The sequence below is a fragment of the Cervus canadensis genome, chromosome 16 (genome assembly GCF_019320065.1).
Source record: "Cervus canadensis isolate Bull #8, Minnesota chromosome 16, ASM1932006v1, whole genome shotgun sequence".
Taxonomy (NCBI): Eukaryota; Metazoa; Chordata; class Mammalia; order Artiodactyla; family Cervidae; genus Cervus; species Cervus canadensis.
In genome coordinates this window covers 22,790,410-22,810,068 of record NC_057401.1, presented here as the reverse complement: position 1 = coordinate 22,810,068, position 19,659 = coordinate 22,790,410, and the positions used below count along the sequence as shown (strand labels likewise).

General features: G+C 35.6%; 1 protein-coding gene across 1 annotated transcript in view; it reads left to right on the top strand.

Annotated features, from left to right (window-relative positions):
• The first annotated feature begins 15 nt into the window (after positions 1 to 15).
• MTREX (Mtr4 exosome RNA helicase) overlaps positions 16 to 19,659 on the top strand; it is a 94,019-nt gene continuing 74,375 nt past the window's right edge. Inside the window, exons 1-5 of the mRNA XM_043488650.1 lie at positions 16 to 216; positions 6,217 to 6,354; positions 7,994 to 8,060; positions 11,324 to 11,386; positions 12,271 to 12,383. Coding sequence (XP_043344585.1) covers positions 83 to 216; positions 6,217 to 6,354; positions 7,994 to 8,060; positions 11,324 to 11,386; positions 12,271 to 12,383 — 515 coding nt within the window. The 5' untranslated portion in view covers positions 16 to 82. The remainder of the gene's footprint in view (positions 217 to 6,216; positions 6,355 to 7,993; positions 8,061 to 11,323; positions 11,387 to 12,270; positions 12,384 to 19,659) is intronic.

Sequence of the window (19,659 nt, the reverse complement as noted above, 5' to 3'; positions counted from 1 at the left end):
TTCTAGCCTCACTGTCGTCACTGTTGGTGCGGTCGCGGAGCATTGTGGGTAGGAGGGAAATAGAGTCTCGCAGCTTCGGAAGATGGCTGACGCTTTCGGGGATGAGCTCTTCAGCGTGTTCGAGGACGACTCGACCACGGCTCCCGGAGCCAAAAAAGACAAGGAAAAGGAAAAGGGGAAATGGAAGGGGCCGCCAGGGTCTGCAGAAAAGGCCGGGTAAGGAAAATAACCCCAATGTTGAAGGAAGAAAATTGTTCTGTCTTCTGAAGACCTCGATAAGTGGGGTGGGTGTAGGGGTACATGATTGGAGTAGGGAAGTGAAGGGCGTTGAGAAAATTGCTTAAGAGGGAGGAAAAATGTTGGTTTGGGGAAGCTGGGTCTTGCCGTTTCCCGGTGATTGCATGCAGCGTGGGCTCCTAGCCCTGCCCTTCCCTGACGCCGGCGTGAGGGCTTCTGGCTCCTGCCTGAGTCTACCCGTGGGGTCGTGAGGGCATGGCAGCTTTTTCTTAGCTTCTGCACCCGCAGCACCAGCACGAACTGGGCACAGAGCGTTTAATACACGAAACGAATCAACAGTTGAGTTAAAGATTAAGTGAAAAGTGAAGTCGCTCAGCCGTGTCCGACTCTTTGGCAACCCCATGGACTGTAGCCCACCAGGCTCCTCGGTCTATGGGATTCTCCAGGCAAGAATACTGGAGTGGGTTGCCATTTCCTTCTTCGGGGGATCTTCCCGACCCAGGGATCGAACCCGGGTCTCTGGCATTGCAGGAGACGCTTTAATCTCTGAGCCACCAGGCAAGAAGGTTAGAAAATGTGACTTGGAGAGGACAGGGTAAATAGCAGAAGGGAGAGAAATTCAGTCTCCAAGCTGGAGTTTTCTTGCCCATAAATGAGGCGGTAGCACCAACCACTAGGGTTTTGGTGAAGAATAAATGAGATAGTATGTGTAAAGCGCCTAACAGTGCTTAGCATATATTGGATTCTTAGATGCTGGCTTTCTTTGATTTCATTAAGAAAAACTTAAAAAATTACTGGTCCCTGAGACGTCAATTAAAATAAGATGATTCCTTAGTAGTGAAAATTTACTCTTGACATTGGAGGAAGATACCCAGTAGATGCTTGAGTTAAGTTAAACATAATTTTGCTTTCAAGGGATTTTTATTTGAAGTGAGGAAGTGGAACAGATACCTAGTTTAAAGAGTTAGTAGGAGATTGGAATAGAATAAGCTGTATGTACAGTGAAGTGCTATTAAAGTTCAGAAAAGTGGTATCTGTTTGTGGTGTCCAGAGAGCTTTACATGCAAGAAGCTATCCTAAGTTGAGGAAATGATTTCTTATTGATGCTGAGATTTTTTTGTTTTTTGGTAGCACGGACTGGCCTAGAAGCAGTGTTTGCTTAGGACTACAAGAGATAAGGCAGAGGATATAAATTGGTTTTAGATTATGAGGGGCCTTGAATAGCAAGCATATGACTTTTGATTTTATTTTTAAAAAACCCCAGTGGGGGAGTGCACCCAGTGAACAGGTAACTTGGTAACTGGAGAAGTAGGGTGTTAGTTTAGAAAAATTAATTTGGTAGCATTTGTCAATATATTTAAAGAGGAAAGGCACTGATAGTAAAAGTAAATTAAAAAGTATTTAAATTGTCTAATTATGAGATTATAAGGACTTCAGCTCAGGAGGTGACAGAAGGAAGGAAAAAGAAAGATATAAAATGTTGTAAAGGAAAAAATTGACAGGCTTAATTTACTGAGAACAATGGAAAGGAAGTCAAAAGAGATGTTTTGAATTTGGATATCAGGAAGAAGAAAAATAGGGAAATTTATAGGTGATTTTGATTTGGAAATTAATTTGGCTCTAGGCAAAGTGAAGTGATGATAGTGTATCCATATTGAAGTATCCATGGGGCGGTTTTAATTTGGATTTGAAGTAATACCAGAACTGAAGGTATATATCTGGATGTTATTTGAGTTGGTACTGTTTGAAGTGAAGATTTCTCTGGGAATGTGTAGTTTTCATACACATGACAGAGATTAGAGGGACATCAGAACAATCAAAGAATGTGAAGTGTCACACATAAGAAAGAATAACAGAAAGGACGTCTTCCTCTCTCATTAAGTTAGAGGGTTTAGTAGTTTTGGATAACTTTTCAGGGAAAATGAGGAAGGACAGCTGATTTTTGTTTTTTTCTAGACAGAAATAATTAATTTCTGTAGTTTGAATGGGCAACTATGATGTTATGAAGATGCATGCATGCGTGCTCAGTTGCTAAGCTGTGTCCGACTCTTTGAGACCCAGTGGACGATAGCCCACCAGGCTCCTCTGTCTGTGGGTTTCTCCAGGCAAGAATACTGAAGTGGGTTGCCCTGCTCTCCAGGGGATCTTCCCCACCCAGGGGTTGAACCCAAGTCTCTATGTCTCCTGGATTGGCAGGTGGGTTCTTTACCACTAGCACTACCTGAGAAGCCCCTGTTATATCCCTGAAGTCCTTTATTTTACAAGTCTCTTTTTTCCTTATGCTGTTGATTTCTTCTGGAAGTGTAGATGAGAGGAGAAACCAGCTCATTTGTCCTGTATAGTTTCCCACATCCTGAGATTGCTCTTATACTATCATTTAACTAGCTTCTCTATCCTCAATTATTTACTATAAACTGTCCTTATATCTAGAACTGAACTATCCAATGTATAGCACTCCCCTCCCCTTATCTGGAGGAGAATGCCCCAACAGAGAGTGAGATGGTTGGATAGCATCACCGAATCAATGGACATGAGTTTGAGCAAACTCCAGGCAATGGTGAAGGACAGAGAAGCTTAGCATGCTGCAGTCCATGGGGACATGGCTTAGCGACTGAACAACCCCTTATCTGAGTGGGATAGGTTCCAAGAGCTCCAGTGGATGCCTGGAACCTTGGAGAGTACCAAAACATGTGTGTAGTTTTTTTTTTTTTTTTCCTGTAATACTATCTATGAAAGCATAATTTATAAATTAGGCATGGTAAGAGATTAAAATTATTAATAAAATAATTATATCAATATATAATTTGAGAACTTTCACCTTTTCACTTAAAGTAAGCACTGTACAGCTTCTCTTTGGCTCTCAAAATTGCCAACATCACTACTTTTGCAGTTTGGGGCCATTATTGAGTAAAACAAGAATTACTTAAAACACAAGTGCTGCCATACCACTTCAGTGATCTGAGAATTTAGACAGCCACTAAGTTACTAACAAGCTGGATGCTGTGGACATAGGGATGATTCATGTCCCATGTGGGATGGAGCAGGAGTGCACGAGATTTCAGAGTGCTGCTCAGAAAGGTGTCCAGTTTAAAAATTAAAAATACTAATTTTCCGTTTAATATTTTTGGACCGCAGTTGACCCAGGGTAACTGAGGCCTTGGAAAGCAAAACACAGATAAGAGAAGACTGCAGTAATAGCTACTACCTACCTGTAACTGTTGGGCACTTAAATGTAGCTAATCAGAATTGAGATGTGCATTAAATTGAAAATATACACTGTATTTTGAGGACTTGATATAAAAAATATCCAGTGGTTCATTTTTATTTTTATATATTGAAATTTTAATATGTAGTATATTTGAAGTTAAATGAAGTATATTAAAATTGGGTTCTTTTGAAACTATTTTAATATGGTTATTAGAAATTTAAAGTACGTTGGTAATTGCATGTATATATCTTAAACAGTATGGATGTAGAGACTTGATTAGCTTCAGATTTAGTTGTTTAGATAAGAATACAATATTAAAGAATAATGGAACTCTTCTGAAGGAAAATATTCCACCATGAAGTTAGGTTTTAAGCTTCTCAAAGGTATAGGATCTGTATTTCTTTGTTTTATAGTTATCATCAACTGCTAGTAGGTTTTTGTTGTTTTTTTTTGCTAGTAGGTTTTTATTACAATGGTATGGTTGATGCTTACTAATTCAGACAGAATAATAAAATCTTAGAGGAATCATAATTATCATTTAAATGTCTTCTTTTACTGAAAGCCAAAGATATTAATGGCTTGTCCAAAGGAGATTCATGTAAGTAATGTGGGATAACTATGAATACCTATTCCACTAAATTGAGAGTGAGATGTTTTACATATTTCAGGTTTTGCTAAGCATCAAAGAATAAACTCTGTTATAGAAAGATTATAGCATTTAGATCAATACTAGTATTCATTGGCTCTTAAAAAAAAACTTTACTATTGAAATAAAACATATGTAAGAAAGGTGTGGAAATTATGGGACAAATTTTTTGGGGGGGGGCAAATTTTTATAAAGTGAACGTGCCAGTGTAACCCCATTTGGGATGAAAAATAGAATATTGTAGAAATCCCTCCTCTTTTTCCCCCAGAAAATTGACTAACATGATAACCACATGTGTTACTTTTTTTTTCCTGTTTGTAGATATAATGTAAATGGATTCATATATGTTATTTTGTGTCTAGCTTTTGCTCAACATTGTAAAATTCTTGACTGTAGCTCTAGCAGTACTTTTCAAAGTATGATTAAGTTTTGATGTGGGGTCAGAGGAATATTCCCAGTTCTGTGAAAAGTCTGCTTCTTTTCAACTATATGAGACTGGATTTTTCTTCATATACTTAAGCCAAAAACCATATCACAAGTTCAAACAGATGAGAGTCCAGCAGTCTTCTATTAAGCTAGACATTAAAGGGACTTGAAATAATAGAAAACAGTGCCGTTCTTCTCGTTTAAATCTTTTTGGGAAAATTCTTATTTTCTGTCAAAAATGTTATTTATGTTAACTTCTAATAGGTCAGTTAAGCCTCAGCATTGCCTTGTGCTCAGTCTTGTCCAACTCTTTGTGACCCCATGGACTGTAGCCTGTCAGGCTCCTTTGTTGATGGGATTTTCCAGGCAAAAATACTGGCGTGAGTTGCCATTTCCTTCTCCAGGCGATTTTCCACACCCAGGGATTGAACCCACGTCTCCTGTGTCTCTTGTATTGCAGGCAGATTCCTTACCAACTGAGCCGTTGGAGAAGCCCTAACTTCAAATAGTTATTGCCACTTTAAAATGAATAACTAAACTTAAAGTTTTTTCAGTTTTAATAGTTGATATGGTAAATATCAATAGATATGACTACATAAACAAAATTCCTTGGAATACTGAGTAACTTTTAGAATGGAAAAGGATTCTGAGATCAAAAATTCAAGAGCCAGTGATACTGTATAGTCTAATTTCCATTTTCCTGTAATTAATGGTTTCTGAGCTTCTTTTCATATGCTTATTGGTGATTTGGATATCTTATAAAGTGCCTGTTCTAGTCTTTTACTCATTTTTAAATTGGGTTATCTTCTTAAATTTGTAGTGTTCCAGTATTTTAGATATACATGCCTTTTGTTAGTTACATGTGTGTTTTCTCCTACTTTGTCTTTCCTCTTTTTAAAAAAAATTAATTTAATTGGAGGCTTACTTTACAGTATTGTAGTGGTAGCTGCCATACGTAGACATGACCAGACATGGGTGTACATGTGTCCCCCATCCTGAACCCCTCCCACCTCTCTCCCCACCTCTTCCTCTCTTAAGAGTACCTTTTCATTTACAGAAGCTCTTAGTTTCAATGCAGTCCAACTCATCAGAATTACTTTTTGATTAATAATTTTATGTCATTTAATAAAACATAAAGATAGTTTTCTTGTTTTATCTTCTAGAGGCTTTGTTGTTTTTGCCTTTTACAAGTAGATCTAGTATCTATATTGATTTTTGCGTAAATGAGCAGAAGGGTCAGATTGAATTACCCTATGGATGTCCAATCTACCAAGCATTGTTGATTGTTACTACTTTTAACCAGTAAATCCAATCACAAAAAAATTTTTTTTCTCCAAAATATTGATATTATGCCACTAGAAAAGTATTAAATGTTTATTGAAAGTGCTCATGTAAATGTATAATGGTGTTTTTTAACTTTTAAGAATATTGTGTTAGTAGTTATGTTAATGTGATAATGTGAGTTGCAAAATATTTTAAAAACAATTTCCAAGAAAATATGAAATGAAAAAGGAGTAATGTTCAGTTTTATTGGTTAAAACTAGAATATTCTGGGCGCTAGCCAGTTTTGGTTTGTAACATCTATTTATGTGACTTTTTCTGCTAATAGTGTATATTATACAAGGGTAATATTATATGGAATTGCCCTTAAAGTAACAAGTGCTGTTTCAGAATTCATTCTAACCTGTTTACTTTTCAGAAAATGTTTTGATGGTAAATTACAGTCAGAGTCAACTAATGTTGGAAAAACCAAGAGAGATGCAGACTTCGAGGGTGCTGATGAACCTATTTTTGGAAAGAAACCCAGGGTGGAAGAGTCAATAACTGAAGATTTAAGGTAGTATTTCCACTATCATAAATGTTGGTAACTCAGAATGGGTAGTTACCTGAAGTTTTGAAAGTTGCTTATATGTTGTTACTTGATGAATGTATTTGTTGAATTAGAGAAGTGAAGGTAAATATTCTTAAATACTCAAATAGACATATAACTAGAATGTTTATCTGTGTTTGGGGAAATGGAAAACAGTATAGGAAAGAAAGATTTTTAATATTTTGAATCCAATTTTAAGAAAGAATCTTGAAGCTTGATTTTTTTTTTTTTTTTTGGTCTAAACAAGATCTTTGTTGCTGGGTATGGGCTTTCTCTAGTTGTTGGAGTAGGGGCTCCTCTTCATTGCCGAGGACTGGCTTCTCATTGCAGTGCTGTGAGCGACTTCTCATTGCGTTCTCAGTGCACTGCTCTTGTTGAGGAGCAAGAGCTCTAGGTACTCGGGCTTCAGGAGTTGCAGCACACGGGCTCAGTAGTTGGAGTGCCCGGGCTTAGTTGCTCCATGGCATGTGGGATCTATCCAGGCCAGGGGTCAAACCTGTGTCCCCTGCATCTGCAGGTGGATTCTTCACCGACCAGACCACCATGGAAGTCCTGAAGCCTGATTTTTTAAAAAGAAGAAATGACACTTTTTATTTATTTGTTAATGTCTCAAGAAGAGGATCACTGGAAGTGTGGGATAAAAGGAAAGAATAAAACTGACTTGAGGAGGAGCATTAGGAGGAATTAGATTTTCACTCTTGCATGCAGCAGTAGAGTGGCTATGAATCTTAAGACTACTATCAATGAGGGAGACCAGTGGATATCTGAGGCTGAAATAGTTGATGTTTCTCTCATTTCAAAAGTTGAAACTTTCTAGATATTGATGCTGGTTTCTTAGGTTGACCTGTATCCTATCGTTATGATGATCCTGACTTTGTTTTGCTTTTCCCTCCTTGTTTGCCGTATTCTAGCTTGGCGCTACAATGGAAAATTTACTCCAGTGGTTTTTTTTGTTTGTTTGTTTGTTTAACCAGCTAGCTGTTGTTGTAACTAGCAAAAGTAGGTACTATAGATGGTGATAGATGTGTCCCTGAAACATTTAAGATACACTGTTTGTCTAAGCTAGTGGAATAGGTTACAAAATAATATTTATAGTTTAAAATCATTGTTGCGTCTTGTAGTAACCCTTGAGTTTTACCCAAAGTATGGTTATTGATTTAAAGTAAAAATCAAAAGTACAGCCAATGAGAGGATGATAAATCTTGTGCAGAAATACATGTTTTTCTTTAATTTATCCACAGTCATGTCCTTTAAGAGTCTAAACAGAGAACCTACATGAGTAAAACCTAGGATTCTGATGAGACTAGGAAACACTTATGAATTATAGCAACATCTGTATTAGGCTAGTTTATTTTATACTTTCTATCATGTAATGGTTTTTATAAGCATCTTTGCGTTTTGAAGTAATGATAATGCTTTGTAGAGGTTCTTTTTATTTAAAATAGTCACTGGATCTAAGTTAACATAATTCTTTGAATAATTACTTGGAGTCTCTTTGTTTTGTATTTGTAATAAGAGATGCTAGCTGATCATTTTGAATTCTCTGCTTATGTAATTCTCAGTAATTTATCAATATCTTAATGTAATTTTAATAACTTTTTTTAAGTTTGGCTGACCTGATGCCCAGAGTCAAGGTACAGTCAGTTGAAACTGTTGAAGGGTGTACACATGAGGTAAGCACAAACAGTGTATGATTGAGGTGGTGTTGTGAGTGGGATTTTGCTTTGGATTATCTTGTCTGATGAGCAGGTGGTTTAGCCTTAAGGGCTTTGGAAACAATAAGTAGCTTTTCTGCAGAGTGCATAGTCTAGTGGAAGGAGCTGGGGCTTTGTATTCAGACCTGAGCTTGGATACTGACAGTGCTTTTCCTAACTACAGTCTTGGATAAACATGTTAACCTCTGATGTTAGTTTTCTAATTTGTAAATTTAGAATAATAAGAATTACATCATGGGATTGTTGTGAAGATTATGTAAGAAAATTAGGTAAGATACCCAGCACAGAGTAGGCATTTAGTATGTGTTCATTCCCATGCTCCTAAAGTCAGGTAACAGTGATGTTTTACAGGTCCTGTGCTTTTTCATCTTCCTCTGACAGCCGATATATTGCAGTTTCATTGTTCTGCCACAAGATGGTGGTCACGGATAGCTTGTAGTAACCCTTTATCACTGAGAGTTTATGAACCGGAAGGATGTAAGGAAATTGTAACACTAGTTCTTTCTATTAAGCCCCTTTGCCTTCACCATGTAACCTGACAAGTTATTACTACAGATAATTGGGGAATCTTACTAGAAGTCTTTATTGAATAAGCAAAATAATTCCAAATTAACAAAAATTGCTTTTGATTAGATTTGGAGCCTTTTAAAAAAATACTTGTCTTTTTAATTGAAATTTCCTTATGTTCCTTTAGAATAGCACTTAGTTTGGTGGGTATAATATCCATTAGATCATACATTTAACACTTACGTGAGACCCTCTTTGAAACTGTGGTCTTAAAAAGATGGGAAAGAAAAACCAAACACAAATTTAGCTCTCAGGAAGTCAAAGGTTCCTTCTGTCCTCCTTCATGATTATCCTCAAACCCTCCATCCTGTTATCTCCTCTCACTTTTTTAGCAGGTCACCTTACCTTTTTCTTTATCTAGTGGTTCAAAGATACCAAGTTGGAGTCACATCCACTCCAAGGAAGAGGTACTGCATTGTTTAGGCTGAGGAGGGTTGCTCTGTCAGTGTTCTTGGTCGTATCTTATCCGGCCTCTGCCAAGACTTGGATCACTCCATTTTCCCTTGACTGTTTCTAGTGTTTCCTTTTCTGTTTTCCCTTTCTTATCAGCATATGATTATTTGAAAGCTTCTCTTGTTGTATGTCTTCCTTTTAACCACTGTGTTGTTTCTTCTTCTTCTTGTAGTTATTCATTTAGTACCTATCTTTTGAATGCCAGGCACATTTTATTATTCACTGAATATAAAGAGAAACACCACACACACACACACACGCAAAAAGTATATATATAGTCCTTTCTTTTCAGAGGTGTTATTGATTGCTCTGCTTAGAAAATCCCTGCTCAACTTCCTAGCCTTCCAGTCCTCTTTTAATCTACTGTAGTTAGATTTCTTCTTTCTCCATGTCTTCCAAACTGTTCTGGAAAAAATCACCAATAACTAATTGCTAAGTCTATTTGATTTTTCTGTTGGTTTTCTTTTTTTCTGACTCCTTAGTCCCTGTAGGTTTCTCTTCTCCCTGTCTGTTTTATGTTAGTGTTACTCACACTGTTTTTAAAGAATAAACATAAAACGCTGATTCTCATACATGTGAAAACACAGTTTGTTGTTGTTGATATTAAATCTCAGAGATGTTAAAATCTTAATTGCTTTGTGTTAATGTTTTTTGTTCATGTCATAGCAAGTATCAAGGAGAAGTGTGAGGGAAGTGAGACAACTGGATCACACCATGATTGAGGATCTAGTCCTAAGATTTTCAGATTCAGAAATTTGATTTTGTCAGTGTGCTAGCGATTGTGGTCTTTAGAACAGAATCACTTTCATATTCATGGTATAGTGTAGCAAAAAAAGAACATTTCCTAAAATTAATGGATAAGTAATCCTCTTACTACCAAACTACCTGGGAATCAAACTACTTAGAAATTTCTTAGAGTCATAATAAAGGAGAATATGTAGTCTTAAGGGAAAGATTGATGAAAACTATTCCTGTCCCCCAGAAAGGTTCATTTACTAATAAAAACACCTCCTAAATTTACCCTTTTGTAATGCTTGCTGAATAAGCTTCCAAATTCTACCCCTTTATAGTTTCCATTTATTTATTTATTTTTTCCATTTATTTTTATTAGTTGGAGGCTAATTACTTTACAATATTGTAGTGGTTTTTGCCATACATTGACATGAATCAGCCATGGATTTACATGTGTTCCCCATCCTGATCCCCCCTCCCACCTCCCTCCCCACCCCATCCCTCTGGGTCTTCCCAGTGCACCAGCCCCGAGCACTTGTCTCATGCATCCAGCCTGGGCTGGTGATCTGTTTCACCCTTGATAATATACTTGTTTGAATGCTGTTCTCTCAAAACATCCCACCCTCGCCTTCTCCCACTGAGTCTAAAAGTCTGTTCTGTACATCTGTGTCTCTTTTTCTGTTTTGCATATAGGGTTATTTTTACCATATAGATTCCATTTAGAATGTCAAGTTTCTTTCGACACATTCATTATTTTAGATACTTTTCATTAGGTTTCATAATTTATTGTTTCACTTAGTTATAGTCAGCTTCTACTTGCTACTTTTTGAAATGCTGCACATGTCATCTTGATTGCAATTGAATTGCAAGTTTACCAACAATCTGAATATTTTTAAGATAGCTAATCTTATTTCATAATTGTTTGTTGAAATTTTGCTCTTAGAAATGATTTCTGACTTCTTTGTGTACCTTACTTTGCCCTTGTTGATTATTCATACACTACTTGGCTTAAGTCTTGGGAATTTAGATATATTGTGAACTGCTCTGCAGATCTTAATCTTCACTAGAGGAAAATTAATTTCCTGTTCTAAGGAATACTTTATTCTACATAGTTTTCTTTCATATAGTGGCATCTCTTTTTATGTCCATTCAGCTTTTTTGAGCATTCATTAATGTCAAGAAGTACATTAGATATAGAATATACAAAGATAGCTGAGATAAGTCCTAGACCTTAATAAACACAGTTTCTTTCTGGAGGTAGACTTAAATGCTTTTGATTACATAACTATTAGGTAAACACTTTTTTTGAATGTTGTTACATTTGCATTTTGCCTTGTTCTTGAAGATGGTTATTTAATTTTATAGTGTCTAAGACTGTCAGAACACTTTAGTTCATCACCTTTATTTTTCAGACCGTCATTAATTATTGTATGCTGAATGTGTCAGTTCTTGTTTTTTTCAAACATCAGGTTGCACTTCCTGCAGATGAAGATTATCTACCACTGAAACCTCGAGTTGGAAAAGCTGCAAAGGTTTGTACCTTGAACAGTATAGTTGGTACAGTTTTGTGAGTCTGTTTTCCTAAAAGTCTTAAAGGTAAACTTTAAAAGGTAAAACTTTAAAAACTTTCTATTTCCCTCTGTGTGTGTATGTATGCAATTACACACTCTGAAGCCTCCACTTGAAGTCAGATATGGTGAGAACCAAATCAGTAAACAACCATACTGAAAACCAAGCATCATGTGATAAGATTTTTCAAAGAATTTAATGAAAAGTATCAATCTTTCTCCAGAAAAAAATGCATATGTACAATATGTTTTGCATACAGTTCTGGAGCCTAACAAGCTTCTAATGAAACTTAAACTCTAATGCTGATACTAAATGCATTTTGAATCCCTGATAGACTGTAAGAGAGTAGTGTAGGTTTTCCAAGTCATTTTCTTTAAGTAAAAAAGGCAGTACAGTGTGGTAAACTTGAATTTTTAAAATCTGATACATATATTATTCTGCCTCTGCTGAGTGAACTTCATTGAGGACTTGACTTTTCAGACTCTTGAGTGTTCCCATCTGGGAAAGAAAACTATACCTATGTTAGGAGTTGCTGTGGAGATTAATATGTGGGAAATGTGTTCCAGTGCCTCCTATAAAGCATGTTCTTAATATATGGTAATAATTGTTGTAATTAGTATACGTGTAAGCATAATATAATAATTGAAAAATTAGATGGCAGAAATAACTTATATTCTGTCTTGTTGAAGTTTTCTTTTTAATTATTCCTAATTTTCTCTAGTGGATAGAATGTTTCCCAAGTAGACTCATAAATGCTTCCATAACGCTTCTGGGGGTAGCATCTCTTGGTTTTAAGTATGTTCTGATGTGGCAAGGTATCTTCATATATATATTAATTTTTTTTTAGGAGTATCCATTCATTCTTGATGCTTTTCAAAGAGAAGCCATTCAGTGTGTTGATAATAATCAGTCTGTTTTAGTATCTGCACATACATCAGCAGGAAAAACTGTTTGCGCTGAGTGAGTAGCTTTCTTTTTAAATGGGATTTTGGGGCTGTTAATATTTGCTTTGTACATTTAGGTGCTCTTGTGCTGGGTGCATAAATGTTTATAAATACTATATCATCTTGTTGGACTGGCCCCTTTATCATTATGTAATATCCTACTTTGTATGTTGTTACAGTTTTAAAGTTTATTTTTTTTACGTGAGTGTAGCTACCAAAACTTTCTTTTGGTTTCTGTTTGCATGGAGTATCTTTTTCCATTCCTTCACTTTTGAGTCTGTGTGTCATACCTCTGAAGTGAGTCTCCTATACGCAGCATATAGCTGGATCTTGTTTTTTTTTAATCCATTCAGCCATTCTGCCTTTTGATTGGAGAATTAGTCCATTTACATTTTATTATTGGTAAGTATGTATGTACTGCCTTTTCGATAATTGTTTTCTGGCTGTTTTGTAGTTTCCCTCTGTTCCTTTTTTCTTCTCTTGCTCTCTTTGTAGTTTTAAAATCATATCTTAAGATAGCTTTGTTTCTTACCATACTGTTTAAAAGTTTAAATTTTCTCTGGTTTCTGTAAGTAAATTTAGACTTTTTATTTCCTTTCTTATTACTTTGGGCTTCATTTGGTCTTTTTCTAGTTTTTTAAAAGAAGCAGGTGAGGTCATTGATTTCAGAGCTTTCCTTTTCTAATATAGATAATTAGTGCTGTAAATTTCCCATCAATCATGAATCTGGGTCATGATTCACTAATGCTGTGTTCATTTTTTCTGTGTTTCATTTCAGGTCTTTTCTCATGCTGTATCTTCAGATTCATTAATCTTTGCTTCTGCATTACCTAATCTGTCCTTAATCCTTTTCAGTGAGACATGTATAGTTTTTTTGCTTGAAGTTCATTTGTATGTGTTTAATGTTTTCCATGTGTCTACTTAACTTTCCTCCAGCTTCTTGAACAACAGAATACAGTTTAAAAACTGTTTAAATGTTCCTTACTATTACTTTCATCTGTGTTACTTCCTGATCTGTTTTAATTAATTGACTTTTCCCTTCATTATACGTCAGTGTTTTCCTGCTGCTTTACATACCGCTCTGATGCGTCGTTCGGCTGTTTTTAATTTCATCACTGACTTTCGGCAGTTTAATTATGATGTAACTTTACATAATTCTTCTCATATTTCTTATGCTTGAATTTGTTAGGCTTCTCAGATTGTGGGTTTGTTTGTTTACATTAGATTTGGGAAAATTTCAACTATTTTTTGCTTAAAATAGTACCCCTTTTTAGTACTCAAGAGGACCTCAGTTAAACTTGTATTAGTCATTTTAAGTTGTCTCAGAGCTCACTGATACTTACTATTTTTTGTTTATTCTGTGTTTCATTTTGGACAGCTTTAAGTTTATTCTTTTTTTTTTTGCAATGTCTAATTTGATTTTAATTCTATCCAGTTTATTTCATCTCAGATTTAGATTTTTTGTGCTAAAATTTTGGTTCACGTCTTAATATTTTTAGTATTTCTTTTAAGCATGCTATTTAATCTTTCCTCAGTTTTCTTGAATATATAGAATATAGTTATATTGTAGTGGTAATTTTCTGTGTCCTCATTTACTAGTTCTGTTTTCTGTCTCATTTTTGGATGCCTTTTCATTTATTTATTTTTACTCCTTATTATATGTTGTATATGCCTGCTTCTTTGCTTACCTGATTGTTTTTTAATTCACAAGACGTGAATTTTACCTTCTTGAGTGATGACTATTTTTGCATTTCTGTTAATATTCTTGAGCTTTGTTCTGGGATACAGTTACTTGGAGAAAAATGTACTTCTTTCAAGGCTTTCATGATTTTAGGCAGGACTAGAGAAGCATTTAACTTAAGGCTACTTTTCTCAACTTTTTAATATATTTTTTGGTATTCTAGCCAGTATCTTGTGAATTACGAATTTTTCCACCATGACTAGCGGGAACCTGAGTTACTGCCAGCTCTGAAGATTGTATCATTTTTTTAGTTCCACTCGATTTGATTGTTTTTTCCCATTGCTTCAAGTTGTTTCCTAACACTTATTCACTGATTATTGCTTACTTGAAGACACCAGAATGTTCAGCAGATGTTCAGAGCTTTACCTTTGTCTACCTCTTTCCTCTCTGGTTATCTTGAGCTGCAGTGTAGCTGCCATGGCTTCCCCAGATTCCCACTGTCTGCTTAACTTCGGGAAACCTTCAAGGTTCATCTCCTGAAACTGTGACTTGGAAACTCTGTGAACAATAATCTGAGATTATGTCATATACTTCCCTCTTCTCAGGGATTACTCTGATTATTCAGTATCTGAAATCATTGTTTCACATATTTTATCCTATTTTGCAGTTGTTACAGGTGGGTAGGTAAACCCGGTCCTTATTACTCCATGCTGAAAATAAGTGGATATTTTCTGTGTTATTTTTAATACGTGGTCTCAAATACTATAGTAGTTCCCTTACCTAATGTGTAAAATAAATACACACATATTGTCTGTGTTTTAAATTTTGTGATAGGTATTATATTTTCTTCTAAAATTTATGTAAAGACCATTGTTCTAGAGTCTTGCTAATCAGAGTATGGTCCTAGACCAGATGCCTGCATATTACCTACTAGCTAAATTAGGCAAAAATCTTACACCCCACCCTAGAACGACTGAATCATAATCTGCATGTTAACGAGATCACCAGGTGATGGATACATCTGTTAAAGTTTGAGAGGAACTGGGCCATTCTGAAAGTGGGTTCTGCTCTTTTATGTGGATGGGATTTTGCGATCTGTTGCAGATAGACTTTTGTAGGTTAACTTGTTTTCCTTAATGCGTGCAACTGTCACCAATATCTAGTTCATGAATGTCTTCACCATGGCAGAAAGAAACCACGTACCCATTAATAAGTCATTCCCCATTTCCTTAGCTCCAGTTTCTTTCAGCCACCAGTCTGCTTTGTTTGTATGAATTTACCTTTTCTGGGTATTTTATTTAAATAGAATCATATGATATATGGCTTTTTGTTTATGTTTTATTTCACTAAGGATGATGATTTTAAGATTCATCTGTGTTGTGGTATACATCAGAATTGAGTTCCTTTTTATGGCTAATATTTTGTGACTGCTTAATTATATAGTATGATATACCACATTTTGTTTATCCATTCATCAGTTGATAGATGTATAAGTGTTTCTAATTTTTTGGCTATTATGAATGATGCTTTTGGAAATGTTTATGTACAAGTGTTTGTTTGAATACATATTTTTCCTTATCTTTAGTATATACTTAGGAATGGAATTACTTGGTCGTGTTTAATTCTGCGTTTAATTTTTTGAGGGCCCACCAAACTGTTTTCCATAGCAGCTGCATCACTTTATTTTCCCATAGTTATATGAGGGTTTCAGTTTCTCCATGTCCTTGCGAACACTTGTTACTACCTTTTTTAAAAAATTGATTATATAGTAAACTTATTTTATAATTGTTTTAAATATAAACTTTTTAAGTGTTGATTTTCAGTGTAATACAGGTTAGTCAGAATAATACAAAATATTCTGCAAGGTGGACTAGTTAGGTTTCTGAAAAGAATTCCAGAAAGAAAAAAGCACAGTAATGTTACTTATTTCTAGACAAGATTAATGTTCTATGGGTATTAGTAGTGATATAATCCTATATAATGTTCATTATTCTAATTTCCAATTATGTGAAGTTTATTTTTAAATAATTTTCTTTCAGCTTTATTGAGATAAAATTGACACATAGCGCTATATAAGTTCAAACATTGCAGCATAATAATCTGACGTACATGCATCCTCAAATGATTATAACAAATGATGGCTTGATAAACATCCATCATTTTGTATAGATACAGAACTAAATAGAAAAACTTTTTCTTGTGATGAGAAAAGAACTCTTAGCTTTTTTATATAACTCTTAGCAGTGTTAACTATGTTTATCATATTGTGCATTACATCTCTACTACTTAGAAATGGAAGTTTCTACCTTTTGACTATCTTCATCCCATTTCCCCCCTGCCCCCACTTCTGGTAACCATGGACCTGATCTATTTTTCTGTAAATTCATTTGTTTTGAAGTATAATTGACCTGCAACACTGTGTTATTTCCTATTATACAACATAGTGATTTGATATTCCTATACATTTCAAAATGGTCACCATGGTAAGTCTGTTTATGCTATGTCACCATAAAAAGATATGTAATTATTAGACTAGATTCCCATGCTATACCTTTCATACCTGTGAGTCATTTATTTTATAGCTGCAAGTTTATACCTCTTAAGGTTCCTCACCTATTTGTTTCCTCCCCTCACTACCCTCCCCTCTGGTGTTTACCGTTGGTTTTCTGTATCTATAACTATTTCTGTTTTGTTATGTTGGTTCATTTATTTTTTATATTCCACATATAAGTAAAACAATATTCTATTTGTCTTTCTCTGACTTATTTCACTTAGCACAATGGTCTCTAAGGCCATCTGTGTTGTTGTAAATGGCAGGATTTCATTCTTTTTTATGACTTAATAATATTTCATGCATATACATATACTATATCCATTCATCTGTTGATGACACTTGGGCTACTTTTGTATTTTGACAATTGTGAATGATGCTGCAGTGAACATAGGGGCATGCATGTTTTTTCTAATCAGTGTTTTTGTTTTCTTTGGATAAATACCCAGGAGTGGAATTGCTGGATCATATGATAGTTTTGTTTTTAATATTTTGAGGCATCTCCATACTGTTTTCCAGTATACATTCCTACCAGCAGTACACGAGGGTGTCCTTTTCTCTACATCCTTACCAACACTTGTTATTTCTTGCCTTTTTGATAATAGTCATTCTGTCAGTTGTGAGGGTGATATCTCGTGGTTTTGATTTGTATTTCTTTATTGACTAATGATACTGAGCATTTTTTAGTATTGGCCTTCTGTATGTCTTTGGAGGAATATCTGCTTAAGTCCTTTTTTACTTGTTCATTAGGTTGTTTGCCTTGTTCAACTGTGATAGTTGTTTTGTATTCTGATACTAGTTCCTTGTCAGATATATAATTTGCAAACATTTTCTCTTTTTCTATAAGTCATCCTTTTACTTTCTTAAGCGTATTACTTGAGGGACAAATGTCTTTAATTTGACCAAATGCAATTTGTCTGTTTTCTTTTGTTGCTCATGTTATTTTAAGGAAAGCATTGCCTAATCCAAGGCCACAAAGATTTATGCCTATATTTTCTTCTAAGAATTTTATAATTTTAGCTATTAGTTCTTTGATCCTTTTTGAGGTTTTACATTTCTGTATATAAGGTAAAGGTTCAACTTCATTTTTTTGCCTGTGGCTATCCAGTTGCCTCAGAACCATTTGTTGAAAGACTATTTTCTCTCCTCAATCTTGGCACCTTTTCAGAACTCAATTTGTGTTCACAGGTTAACTCTTAATAATATATTTTATTTCTTCATTATGGAGAAATTACAGCTTTCCTGTTGAACAACTGAATTAAGTGTTCCCAACAGTGATCGCATGAAGAGTGAAGAAGATCATAAAGGAAAAAAAACATAAAAATTGCACCAATCACCCTGTTCAACAGTGCCTTTACCTTGGCATAGTGGTGGATATTGGAATATTGTCCTTCAGATAGTCAGAGCCTGAGTACTGTATATTAGTCTTTTCAGATCTTGGCTGAGGTGTAACTTAAAAATTTCTTTTTGTAGGGGAGTTAGAGGAGTGAAGCTTTGGATCTTAGATTATCATTGAAATGGTGTCAGCCAGTTGCAGAGTAGTCTTAGTCTGTTTGTTGGATTCAGACACATTATGGTCCAGTATTACCCTAGTTCTATCTAGTGGAATAAGACTAATTTTTTTTTATTGTCCACTTCTTTTTAGAAGGTACTGAAGTCAGAAGCTTATTTCCTTCTAAGGCACAAATTGTAGGTTTGACTATTTTTAGTTATTTTATCTCACTTTGAGAAGTGTACAGGTGTATAGTAGTTGGTGCATTATCCATTTGAAGCCAACATATATAGATGTTAGAATTCTGGGCATTAGTGTAACTTTGCTTTCGTTTTTGCTACTAAAGCAGAGAGATTTTCAGTATAGGAAATTTTCCAGTGTATGTTAAAACCTGCTTTTGTACTCTTGGGTTCAGTTCAGTTCAGTCGCTCAGTCGTGTCCAACTCTCTGTGACCCCATGGACTGCAGAATGCCAGGCTTCCCTGTCCATCACCAGCTCCTGAAGGATGCTCAAACTCATGTCCATTGAGTCCGTCATGCCATCCAACCATCTCATCCTCTGTCGTCCACTTCTCCACCCACCTTCAGTCTTTCCTGGCATCAGGGTCTTCTCTAGTGAATCAGTTTTTCACATCAGGTGGTCAAAGTATTGGGAGTTTCAGCTTCAGCATCAGTCCTTCCAATGAATGAATATTCAGGACTGATTACCTTTAAGATGGACTCATTGGATCTCTTTGCAGTTCAAGGGACTCTCAAGAGTCTTCTCCAACACCACAGTTCAAAAGCATCAATTCAGCTTGCTTTATAGTCCCAACTCTCACATCCATACATGACTACTGGAAAAACCATAGCTTTGACTAGACGGACCTTTGTTGGCAAAGTAATATCTCTGCTTTTTAATATGCTGTCTAGGTTGGTCATAGTTTTTCTTCCAAGGAGCAAGCATCTTTTAATTTCATGGCTGCAGTCACCATCTGCAGTGATTTTGGAGCCTAAGAAAGTAGAATCTGTCACTGTTCCCATTGTTTCCCTATCTGTTAGCCATGAAGTGATGGGACTGGATGCCATGATCTTAGTTTTCTGAATGTTGAGCTTTAAGTCAACTTTTTGACTCCACTCTCACTTTCATCAAGAGGCTCTTTAGTTCCTCTTCTCTTTCTGCCATAAGGGTGGTGTCATCTGCGTATCTGAGATTCTTGGTATTTCTCCTGGCAGTCTTGATTCCAGCTAGTGCTTCATCCAGCCCGGCATTTTGCATGATGTACTCTGCATATGAGTTAAATGAGCAGGGTGACAATATACAGCCTTGATGTACTCCTTTCCCAATTTGGAACCAGTCTGTTCCATGTCTAATTCTAACTGTTGCTTCTTGACCTGCATACAGATTTCTCAGGAGGCAAGTAAGGTGGTCTGGTATTCCCATCTCTTTCAGAATTTTCCAGTTTGTTGTGATCCACACAGTCAGAGGCTTACTCTGGGTTAGGAGACTGTAAAGAGATTTTAAGAAATTCACCAGGGTTATAGACACTTTTGAAAGCTCTTGAATGCTGCTGTGGAAAACAGTCTGG